This window comes from Lolium rigidum, chromosome 5 (assembly GCF_022539505.1).
Source record: "Lolium rigidum isolate FL_2022 chromosome 5, APGP_CSIRO_Lrig_0.1, whole genome shotgun sequence".
NCBI classification, from domain to species: Eukaryota; Viridiplantae; Streptophyta; class Magnoliopsida; order Poales; family Poaceae; genus Lolium; species Lolium rigidum.
The window spans coordinates 122,259,078-122,272,046 of record NC_061512.1 but is presented as its reverse complement, the minus strand read 5'-3'; the positions used below and the strand labels follow the sequence as shown (position 1 = coordinate 122,272,046).

Genomic DNA, 12,969 nt, shown 5'->3' with positions numbered 1-12,969 from the left:
TACTCACACATCACACCGGAGGCGACCATGGCGGCGTAGAGTCCTCCGGGAGATGATTCCCCTCTCCGGCAGGGTGCCGGAGGCGATCTCTGGATCCCCGAGATGGGATCGGCGGCGGCGGCGTCTGCGGAAGGTTTTCCGTATCGTGGTTCTCGGTGCCGGGGGTTTCGTCACGGAGGCTTTAAGTAGGCGAAAGGGCAAGTCGAGAGGCGGCACGAGGGCCCAAACCACGGGCCGGCGCGGCCGGGGTGGGGCCGCGCCGCCTAGGGTTTGGCCACCCTGTGGCCCCTCTTCGTCTCATCTTCGGACTTCGGAAGCTTCGTGGAAAAATAGGCCCACGGGCGTTGATTTCGTCCAATTCCGAGAATATTTCCTTACTAGGATTTCCGAAACCAAAAACAGCGAGAAAACGACAAGCTGGCACTTCGGCATCTTGTTAATAGGTTAGTTCCAGAAAATGCACGAATATGACATAAAGTGTGCATAAAACATGTAGATAACATCAATAATGTGGCATGGAACACAAGAAATTATCGATACGTCGGAGACGTATCGGTGCACTAGTTCGGCGAAGAGATAGTGAAATACGGGTGGTATGAATATATATGAGCAGTAGCAACGGTGCCGAGAAAATAGCTTGCGGGCGTGTAGTTGATGGTGGTAGTATTGCAGCGGTAGTAACACGATAAAACGAGTAAACAAGCGGTAGTAACGCAGCAGTATTTAGGAACAAGGCCTAGGGATTACACTTTCACTAGTGGACACTCTCAACATTGATCACATAACAGAATAGATAAATGCATACTCTACACTTTTGTTGGATGATGAACACATTGCGTAGGATTACACGAACCCTCAATGCCGGAGTTAACAAGCTCCACAATAATGCTCATATTTTAGTAACCTTTAGTGTAAGATAGATCAAAAGACTAAACCAAGTACTAACATAGCATGCACACTGTCACCTTCATGCATATGTAGGAGGAATAGATCACATCAATATTATCATAGCAATAGTTAACTTCGCAATCTACAAGAGATCATGATCATAGCATAAACCAAGTACTAACACGGTGCACACACTCGTCACCTTTACACACGTGCGGGAGGAATAGAACTACTTTAATAACTTTGCTAGAGTAGCACATAGATAGTAGTGATACAAAACTCATATGAATCTCAATCATGTAAAGCAGCTCATGAGATCATTGTATTGAAGTACATAGTAGAGAGATTAACCACATAGCTACCGGTACAGCCCCGAGCCTCGATGGAGAACTACTCCCTCCTCATGGGAGCAGCAGCGGTGATGAAGATGGCGGTGGAGATGGCAGCGGTGTCGATGGAGAAGCCTTCCGGGGCACTTCCCCGCTCCGGCAGCGTGCCGGAACGGAGACTCCTGTCCCCCGGATCTTGGCTTCGCGATGGCGGCGGCTCGGAAGGTTTACGTGGGTTTCGTTCTTCGCCATAGGGTTTTCGATCCGGGGGCTTTATATAGGCGAAGAGGCGGCGCGGGGAGGGTCGAAGGGGTGCCCACACCATAGGGTGGCGCGGCCGGGGCCCGAGCCGCGCCACCATATCATCTGGGGCCCACGGGGCCCCCTGCGCGGCTCTCGGGTGTTCCGGATGCTTCCGGTGAAAATAGGAACCTGGGTCTTGATTTCGTCCAATTCCGAGAATATTTCGTTACTAGGATTTCTGAAATCAAAAACGAGCAGAAAACAGAGCGGCACTTCGGCATCTTGTTAATAGGTTAGTTCCGGAAAATGCACGAATATGACATAAAGTGTGCATAAAACATGTAGGTATCATCAATAATATGGCATAGAACATAAGAAATTATCGATACGTCGGAGACGTATCAGCCTCCTCCTGAGCAATGGGGGAAACCATAGACCCTGTTTACTTGTCCAAGCAGCGACATCGCTATGTATGTCCGGGTTGCTTGTGTAGTCCCATGTCGGTAATCGATGCCAGGTTCGTTCTCTTCTCCAAGCGTGGGCATCTTGGGTGCAATGTATATTGGCATTGACTCTTCTTTGATGACGCTATCCTCAGGTATGGTCAGGTACTCTTGTCCACTCATCGATTTTGTAGGTGCTATGGGTGGGCTCTACGTCGACGTGTGCCATCATGGAGCTAGGGTTTGCTGCAATTTGTCTTGTTTCAGTTGTGACGCGGTCTCGAGGCCCTATATCCCGATTCCATGCATCTTGGTAGGGTGTTGGGCAAGGCGTGTGTTCTCGGATGTGCGTTCTTTCGCCGAAAGGATTCATGTGCAAGGACTTTGGGTGCGGTTTCTCTTGCAAATAGGACCAAAGTTTCTCTCGTTGTAAGCTAAATACAAAACGTGGAGCTCTTCTACGGGTACTCGAAAAAATTCTAACCCTAACGCAATATTATTAAACAATCGTCAAGTAGTGAGGATTGTTTTTGTTGAAGGTAATTAACTGCCATCGATCAAGCTTTAGCAGAGTTGATGATCAGGTAAACACACAAGCAAGTGAAAATTTCCGTGACAAAATCTCTAGATGGTGAATATTTATCGTGAGGGTGAAATACTATGAAAAAGTCATGCAAGTTACATGTATTCAGTGACAAAAAAAAATCAATTCAAATTCTATGAACAAAATGTAGTTTATTTTCCTGGCTAAATTAGAGGAAATTAAAATATGGAAACATACCCGCACGTAGATGCATGCGACCTTTGAGGACCCTTGCTTTGGAGGCAAGGTATATACAAAACTTTCGTTCCTTGCCGCACCATTCCACTATATGGACCATATCGCTTCAACTTTATTATCTATCAAAACTTTGAGAAGATTACAGAGTGATCGAACTAAGTCATCGGCGCGGCTAGCTAGCTGACGAATAAATTCTTTGCACGGCCTGCCAGCTAGCCGCCCGTCTACGACGAGTTATTCCGATTCCTGGATCCCTGGCCCTGTCATATCCATTAACAACAACAAATTAATGGGAAATAATAAAGGAATATTACCTATCTCCTGATACTCGTTTGTTATTTATGGGTAGACCAAGCTACACAACTTTATAAGGATAAAAATCCTCAACTGTCCTGTTGATTATTTGTCGAGTGACAAACACATCAGGCACTGAAGGAAAACTCTGATTAACTGACAAGTATACCCACCTAAACTTCAAAAAAAAAAATATATACCCACCTAGACATGACAATGCATCTGGTGCTCCACCTCGGCTTATTCCAGGCTCGATGGCCGTCCCGTCCAACAGTCCAACCCAGGAAGATAGTATATAAATCCCTCCGGCCTACCTCATATCTTCATTCTCCACCTATCACCTCCAAACGGCAAAAACATCAGAGATCGATCGAGCCTCCATCGGATCGCACCAAGCTAATCGAATTAAGCTAGAAAGAAGAGAGGACAAGCTAGCTAGATGGCAAAGGTGCACCCCAACATCGCCGTGCCAGTGTCACCGGCTGGAGCCGTCGTCGAGGAGGAGCAGCAGCAGCCCACCGTGCTGACTGTGTGGCGCAAGTCGCTGCTCTTCAACTGCGAGGGCTTCACCGTTTTCGACGCCACCGGCGGCCTCGCATTCCGCGTCGACCGCTACGGCTCCTCCTCCTACGGTGGGCGCCGCCGCCGCCGCGCCGAGGACGTCGTGCTCATGGACGCCGCGGGGAAGCCGCTACTCACCGTGAGGCGGAAGATCAAGCTCAGCCTCAGCCTGGGAGAACACTGGGTGGTGTACGACGGTGACGCGAGCGACGCGGGTGCGAAGCCGCTCCTCTCCGTGCGGCGCCACCACGTCGGCCTGCACCGCCGCGCGTCCGACAAGACGCTCGCGCACATCACGCCGCTGGGATCCTCCTCCGAGGCGGCAGCGTACGTGGTAGAGGGTTCGTACGGGCGGCTGAGCTGCGCGGTGCGGGACGCGCGCGAGGGCGGCGCCGCTGCGCTGGCAGAGGTGCGGCGGAAGGAGTCGGTTGGTGACGACGTGTTCCGGCTGGTAGTGTCGGACCACCGCATGGACTCGGCTCTGTCCATGGGCATCGTCATCGCCCTTGACCAGATGTTCGGCGGCGCCTCGTCGCGGACGTCGCTGCTGCCCAGGAGCTGGTCGGCGTAGGAGCACTAGCTGGAGTAGTGGCTAGTGGCTACTGGCTTCCAGCTGGTGCGGCCCCCACGTGGCAACCAGATGAAAATCTACTGCTGGCCCTATCTGTCGGCGTGAGCAGTTTTAGGTGCTTGCCCGCTAAACAGATGATTTAATCTGCGTTTTTCCTTTTATTTAGAAGGAGAAAAGTAAGGACGGTGATTTAGATAGGCTATGCAAAGTGTGTACATAGAAGATGCTAACAAAAGTGTGCTCATGAATGTGTAATCTCAATGATTCTAATTAAATTGCACCTTCCTGCTTCATACTTATTTCGTTTCATAAGTTTGTGACGTGGTTTTACTTAAATTAAAGCTAGAAGTATAACAAAAATTATGAAACGAAGAGAACAAACATAGTGTTGGATGGTTAGGAGGATGGTTGTACCCTTAGCTCAGTAGAGTTTAAATCCTAGGTTTAATATTTATGTGTCTCATAACAGCGAAATATTTTTTTAGTTTTCTTTCAGTAGGAGGTGATGTTCAGCGAGACGCATGTCAAGGACGGAGCTCATGCATGTTTTCTAAGAATGCAAACATGAGCTCATGCTTTCATAGAGGTAGAGTGTGCGCATTAGAAGTTGGTGTATACGCATATATGTGAGTGTCTGTTTTTTGTTGTGTTTCTCGACAAAAAAAATTATAAAACGAAGGGAGTGAAAGTTATATGTCACTAACCTATTCTGAGTGCGAGAATAGCCTTTGGCTTTCCCTAATCACACAATTAGCTGGTGGTTCAAGTTGTTGAAGGTCATGGCCGGTGACCATGCAAGAAGTGTGTGATCGCTTTGCCGACCGAGTCGGTCCTGTCATGCAGCAACAGAAGCATGCTACTTCTACCCTTCGTGCAATATTGTTGGCAAATGCTTCCCAACAAATCTAATATTGGATTTTTCTAAAACAGATTTGTTGACTTATGAGAAATTGGACTAGTATACTTGCGAGTGCGCATGCATGCAAGCACTCAAGCAGGCTTGAGAAAGAAAGTGGAATCTGAACGCAGGAGCGTCGACTAATTACTTAATTAGGAGCACTAGATGATCGGTGATTCACTTTTCTACTGTGTGCTGCTTAATTTGTTACGTTAGTCATCGTTACAAGTTGCCTAGCTACACCCTTCTGTTGTAGGTGCCAGATCGTCTAGGCTAGATCATTGCCGGGTAGGAGAGGAGTAATGTTAATTTACCTTCTCCCTGGAGGACGATGAACCTGTCGACGTCGACATGGTGACGGCGGCGGATGGGTGAGGAAGTGGTGCGGCGGAGCTTCCCGTAGGCACTGCACTAACCCTAATCAGTGGGTCTTCTGGTGGGGCGAGTGGCAGCTCAGGATAACCTTGTACCGAGTGCCACCGGCCCCATCACTCTATATAGTGCAGGCGACAGGGGCCCACCAACCAGCGAACGGTTGGGCGCCCCCGATCAAGACGCGGTCAAAGGGCACGTCGAGACGTTGGGCTCGTACGTGGTGGAGATCAACCTAACACCTTCTAGTAAAAAAATTGGCGCACTCATGCTACGTAGGCCTTCCACGTAGATTTACAACTGATTCGGTCAGCATCATCCAAGCATGTCCCACTAGGTCACTACCATTGTCCCACACAAAATCTATGCCCCCAAGGAAAGGCTATTGGAGGTTGTTAAGAAGGCAATGCCACTTATAACCTAAAAAACACCACATTAAGAAGAATTTGAGATTATGTAATGTTTCGTCAATCGTCCCGGAAAGAGCGGTCAAGAGGCGATCGCGACAGTTCACAGCCGCCTCCCGACAACACTACTGATCTACCCTAAATCTGTGGCCTTCGGGTCATGGAGGAGGGGTGGATCTGGTCCCGTCGACTGGAGGGCTCCGTTTTTTTGGTTTTAGGTTGAAGGTTTGGTGGAGCGGCGCTCAAGTGGTGGCGGCGACGTCGTCTCCAATAAAGTCTCCTAGGTTTCAGCCCCATCTCGATGGCGACATCGAGAAGCTTGTGGGAATGGTGTGGTTCTCAAGGACCTTTTCTGGCTAGGGGATCTTCGGATCGTCATAGAGCTTCATCGACGGTTATTCCTTCCTCCTCATCTCTGGGACGGATGTGGTTTTCTTGACCCGTTCGGCAACTTCCCGTCCGCATCGAACAACGTCAGGCCGACTCAGGGAGGAGCGGCAGCGGTGACGCGAGGTCGAAGATGAAGGACATCTCAAGGATTTGGTTGTAATTTTATTTTTTGTTAAGGTGTTTTGTATTGTTCGATGTTTCTCTTAATGCCAAGTTCCTTTTTCTCAAAAAAAAAGAATTTGAGATTTTTAGTAAAGCCTACAAAAGTAAAACGGCTTCGAAATATCAATAACATAGGAGAAGAAAAACAAGTGGTCCCGAGATTTCAATTCAAACTACAACATGCTGCTGGCTCCGATGGAAACATAATTGATCGCTGAGAGGGCTCGTGAGATCGAGTGTAGTATATAAATGAATGCTTCTACGGTCCGTCTATGCCTTTTGTCTTACTTGACTGAGATTCTTGGTCGATGTAGAAAAGTGAGACACAAGTTGCACTTTTAGTTGCATTTTTTTTTGTTTTGAATCGACTAGGACTTAAGGAAGTCTTAGTCAACCGAGACTTAGCAAAACTGATATTCGTATGCAAAGAAGCTTAGGTAGTGAAATATTTCTAGGTCTCAATCGGCTAAGGTTTTTCTTAAATTTCAGTCGGTTAAATACAGTGCAGCTACGCAGCTCAACTTATTTTCTTAGAAAATTGTAAGTTGCTCATTTCGCTTGAGTGAAGTTACACTTCTCTTATTTAAGTAAGAGACCCCCTTTAGTCAGAACCACAATTCTACGGCTTCACGATTCAAATTGAGTAGACCACTTAATTTTATCATTCTGGTCAGCAGAACAAGAACATATGATTTAACGTTGCATTACGATCCCACGATTGATGGAGTAGATGCAGTTTTCTGATTCTACTCCCCTTGTCTAATTCGAAACTTGTACAATATAACTTGTCCAGTGAAGCTGTTGCTGTCCCTCTATCCTAGCAATTGGTTCAGGGTCCTAATCACGCTTGCTTCCTTTCGATGGGAATGTTAAAGCCAGCGACGCAGAGCCACTACGTGCAGATTCTCCCAGACGGGGAAAAACGTCCATCTGTTTCCGCTGCGCCATTTCTGTCTAGAGAAAGCTTCCAGGACGCCACTGGAGTAGGCCGGGCGCATTCAGTTTGTGCTGTGGAAGGAAAGAACACGATGCTTAATGGTACTGACGCGCACGAGTAACAGATTCAGAGAGGCGTACGCTCGTCCGCGAAGAAACAAACGCACCCAAGTAACCGGACGCAAAATGTGTGCAAAATCAGTGTCAGCAACAGCAGATCTCGTGTGTTCAGTTCAGAGAGAGTGAGAGTTTTTTTTTTTTTTTTGAGAATTTCTCTGCATTCATATCACGAAAAGATACAAATTTGTTGACCCTTACAAGCACAGAGAAACACAAATACAAAGGACCAAGAACACCCAGAACACCCTAAGACCACCATAACCCATGAAGATCTCCGAGGCCCGTGTCATCATCCCATAAACTTGAGAGAAGACCCAAATCTTCGACCACGGTGTAATTGCCACCATGCTGCTTCCTCCTTCCTTGACACCAGCGCCGAGAAGGCATGGACACCAATCCAACACGCTGCGGCAGCCAGTCGCCATCTTTGGCTTTGAGTACCGCGAAAAGTGTCCCTTCCGGAAGGAAGGAAACTCGAGTCAACCGACCGGTCCAGCACCGCAGCGCCGGGCCATCCGCCCGGGCAAACCAGGAACTCCCTCTAGCATCGGTGCCGAGGAAGAAGAAGAACAGCGACGGCAAATCATACCGACAAGGAAGAAGAAGGGTCTTTCTCCCGACCATCGGCCGATTTTGGCGTCGCCACGTCGAACCGCCTCCTCCCTCGCCACCAAGGCCGGCCGGAAGAAGCTGCGAGAACATGACAGCCGCAAGCCACCGAGAAGAACACAAACCCTAACGAGGAAGGCGATTATACCGTCCCTTCCCTCCCTCGCCACCACGGCCGGCCAAGGGGAAGACAACACTAACAACCGCCCTCCGACTCCCAAAGCTCCACGACGAGTCGACGGGACTGTGCCCGGAGAGACCACCCTCCCCGGATCCATCGATCGAGAGGAAACCGAGCCGGCAGCTCGCCGGCGCCGCCACACGTGGCCTTGCCGAGATGGGGACCGAGCTCCGGCACCTTTATTCCGACGCGACGCCGCCTCCACCATCTCGGCGGCGCCTCCCGAGACCCTAGGGGCCCCTACCACCGGCGATCCGAAGATCCACCGCCGATGAGGGCGATCCATCGCGGCGGAGGCTGCTCCACCACCGTGGAGACATCCACGCCGCCGCTCTCCCGCGCCGGCTCGCTGCCGGAGCCGCCGGAATCGCCGAAGACGTACGTCGCCGCCACCAGGGGAGCCTCCACCGCGCGATGGACGAAGCCCCCGCCGCCGCCGTCGCCGCCAGGGCTTTGCCCTGCGGGTCTTCCGGCGGCGGCGAGGAGGGCGGGGCGAGGAGTGAGAGTTTTGATTTGCCGGAATCTGTTCACATCCTACATGTCATGATCTCAAACTTGCACTGTCGATGGTCATGGTTGAACTGCAGTGGGGAACAAGCAAATATTTCGCAACTAGTTATGTTCGCATCCTATTATTAGATGTCCTATTTCTGCATTTTTAAAAATGTGAAGCAAATCATGAATATTGGTTATGTTATATGTTGTGCGCCTGCAAATTTTTGTGTAAGGGAATCTCCAACGGAGCGACGCAAACGGACATTAAGCAACCGTTTACGTCCGTCGGGCCGAAAAATACGTCTGGTACCTCCAGCGGGGCGATGCAAAGTGATCGGGTCGTCCACGGCGACGCAAATCTAGCCCAAATATGCGCCTCGGATGCGTCTCTACGGACGCTGCGCGGACGCGCAAAGTGTCCGCTCGCGTCTAGCGGACGTTTCGTCTGGCCCGCCTGGCAGTGATCCAGCGTCGATGCGTCTTCTCAGCGACGCCAGTACTGGCGCTGAGGCGTCGCTTCGGCAGTCTACGTCCGCGTAAATGCCGCGCGATCGTCGCCTACCTCTGCGCACGAAGTAATGGCGATGCCACGCGTGTCGCGGTCGTCGCCCTGCCTCCGACCTATATAAACAGGGGCGCGAGCATCTCATCTCCTCCCCACTAAACCCTAGCCGCCGCACAGCCTCCACCGTAGCGCTGCTGCCGCTCAGCCTCCACCGGAGCCAGCATGAGCAGCGTCGGCCGCGGCCAGGCTGTCGCGCCTCCACCTCCACCTCCCACTCCACCTCCCCCGGCCTCGAGCTCCGACGAGGAGTTCGATGACGATGATAGCACCGACAACCTCCTCGACCCGGTCAGGGACGCCGAGGCCCTGGCTCTCGCGGAGGAGGAAGCAGAGGAGGAGCGGGCGGCCCATGCGGCGTTCGATGCCGAGATGGAACATCGCAGGGTGGCGGCCACCGCAACCGCAGAGGATGACTACTCCGACATCTCATGGTCTTCTGATGACCCTGATGCGCCTACCCCGGAGAAGAAGGCGGCGGAGCAGAGGGCGTTAGTCAAGTCCTTCGAGACTCTCAAGAACGACGCCGCCAACGCGAGGCTGCGGCAGTGCCTGCTAGAGGACGCGGCGGCGCACCGAGCCCTAGCGGCCGCACGGGAGGCGGCGGAGAAGCAGACGAGGGAGCGACGCAACGACGAGGCCGGACTGTCAGGCAGCAAGTAGTCTAGGCTTCTAGAACTTCTTTGTATAGTTTGAATGTACTACTTTTTATGCTTTCTAAATATGTTGCAAATCTAAAAATGAGTCGCCCCGTTGGGAGCACACCCAGACGCAAACGGACGCACAAAATATATCTGTGGGCGACGCAAACGAACGCTCGCTACCAGTTTTAGGCATACAATATGCGTCGGCCCGTTGGAGATGTTTACAACCCTAGAAGCTTAGGAGACGCTTAAGCAATTAAAAATAATACTAAAATAAATAAATAAACCAATGAAGACGCTAAATAGGAATTACTAGGAAATATGCCCGCGCGTTGCGTCGGATTGATTTTTACATGGAAACACAACTGATATTTGAGAATATGTTTCTGCTAATTGCCAACATTCTAAGGCCATAAATCTCAATCACCTAAATAGCTTTATAGCTAGTTTTTATATTTTAATATTTTATATCCATGTGTTCCAACAGCTTCATTTTTATTTTGGCATAACATGGTGTCTTGTAGCAATTTTCGCGTAAAATACTCGACCCATATTACTCTAGGCTCAGTTCACCCTTTTAAAATTCTCTGCCTATAGCAAGTCCAATTGAAGTAAACAATTGTGGCTTCAGTTTTGAAATTGAGATCTATCATAAGTAGCAGCCATCCAGCGCTTTTTTGTTTATCGAAAAAAATACAGCGCTTTTTGAGAAATTTAGATAGTAAGTACTGAAAAAAAACATTGCTTAGTATTATTATTGGACTGGTGAGATCAAGCAAGTTTATCATGTATATGACCTCCCTTAACAAAAGAACCTGTTCGATACTAAATTTTTACAAATACTGAGGAGTTTTTGCCACGGGTTGATTTACTCTTTCATTTCCATAATGAAGCAATATTAGATACGCAAATAAATATTGTACTTAAATTTTGGAACTGTAATTTCATAAACTATAAAAATACAACCAAAAAACTTAAATTCATATAACACCTATGAATCTTATCTGTTCTTGATAATATGATAAGTATAAAATACTATGTAAGTAAGTGGAGTAACTTGATTAATTGTACACGTGTTTTCCGCCCTACCCAGTAGTAGGATAATACTTGGCCAGTATTCTCACACAAACTAATTGTTAATAATCCAGAAATAAACCTTCACAAATAATAATATAGTTGTTAATTCTATTAAAAGCTTAGCCATATTTGCATTACCTTGTTGAATTCGTTTTTGAGTAAGCAATGAACCAAATGATCCTCGTTGCCATATTTTGGCCAATGCCTGAAAGATATAGCATAGATATGAGATTAGGTCATATGAGAGAAATAATGCTCCAATGCAATCTAATGCTTATAGTGTGTTAATCTGAAATCAAAATATATGTATCAGACAATGTCATGTTCTCGAGGAATATAAGGTGAAATATATGAATTCCAGCTAAGCTATATATATCTAATAGTTAATAAGATTGATAAATCTCCAGTAACAACAGAGTACAGACATTAGCTTTCAGCGTTACTTTTCATCTCAATACCATGAATCTCACAACCACATTGGCGTTGCTTCCAAATGGCCGCAGCACGTTTAGCTGAAAAATGCAAATCAGGGTGAGCACTCAAGGCACTCCTATTTTTCTGCATGCGCGGGCTCGACCCTGCAACACCTGCACATCGGCATCATAGTATGGCTCTTGGTGGTTGATGATGGCAGCCACTATTACACATGGCGACCAGATCGCTAGCTTCATACTTCAGAGGAGGGCCAGGAGGCAGCATAGGCGTCGCCACAGACATGCCCCTGTTCAGCTTGGCTCTGGAGACCTTGTATGCGTGGCCGCGGATCTCCTGATGCTTATGCGATTCAATCTGCTGACACTGCAGTGGCCGCAAATCTGACAAAACTTGCTGGCACCGTCCTCTTCGGGTACGTAGAGGAGCTCCGTGCCAAGGTCCCTGTTGCACGGCGCTAAGGGCTCACTTGCCATGGAGCTACACGCCGGTCGTGCCATGGAGGTGCGCCTCCGTCTAGGCCGCACCCTCCGCGGTGGGTCCGGGATCTCGCCTCGCCCTATTTGTCACCTGAGGAGGAGAATTCCGGTCAGCAGAACGGCGAGATGGCGGAAGTTTGGGCGAGGCAATTTCGATCTGTGGTTTTGATCTGAGGTTTCCATCAAACGACAGCCGAAAATTTCCCAATTTCATCGAGACCTTTCGTCTGAGGCTGAAACCATCATGACAAATGACAATACTTAAGAGCCCTTGACATAACCGTCTGAGGTTTATATATTCTTGTGTATATATGCGTTCCCTTGGCCTAAGAGCATGCAGTATGCCCAGCCATGTCACCTTATCAGGATTCATCCCAACACAAAGTATACCTGCAAACACTTTCGTTTTACATCAACCATATTGCATATTACGACAGCTCGTTTCTTCAAGAAATTGCATCGAACACCTTGAGTGCCACATCTGAACCGCCACACCTTGCATAGATATTGAGTACCGCTGTCGAAAAAGCAACATCAAGGTGCTGAAGCGTCCACCCACCTCGCGCTAACCGAGTCGCTGCACTGCACGAACAAAGCGCTCACCTACGCGGTCGTAGAATTATTAATTGGGAGCCTCCCGCTCTCCATGGTCTCGGGCGAAGCAGATGGCTGGGTGCTCGGGGTGACGGCGGCGTGGCAGGAGGCCTGGTGCGGCGGCCTGGGCTTGGACAGCGGCAAAGCAGGAGGCCGAGCAGGAGACACTGAGGATTGGCCAGGTTGACGCGGGCTCCCATGTCCGGAGATAGTGAGGGTTGTCCAGGGCAACACGAGCTATCGGCGCCATCGGCGGTAGCCCCGAGCTATCCGGTGGAGCTGCGCCGCCGCGCTAGACTTTCCATGGGCAGTAGCCTCTGGCTATCCGATGGAGCTGCGCCGCCGCGGTAGATCGATTTGCGGGCGTCTACGCTGGTGCGGAAGGAAAACAACGAAAGGGCGTGCGACCGGTATTTGACTAAGACGGTGGCAATTATTGTAATTTTGATACAAAGGTAGGGGCGATATAAAAACGGACGAAAATTTTGGGGAGAAACTTTA

At 49.4% G+C, this 12,969-nt stretch overlaps 1 protein-coding gene across 1 annotated transcript; it reads left to right on the top strand.

Moving 5' to 3' along the window:
- Positions 1–3,417: 3,417 nt before the first annotated feature.
- Positions 3,418–4,110, top strand: LOC124651796 (protein LURP-one-related 8-like). Its single transcript, XM_047190830.1, has one exon. The coding sequence runs from the start codon at positions 3,418–3,420 to the stop codon at positions 4,108–4,110; it is 693 nt and encodes a 230-aa protein (XP_047046786.1).
- The last annotated feature ends 8,859 nt before the right edge of the window (positions 4,111–12,969 follow it).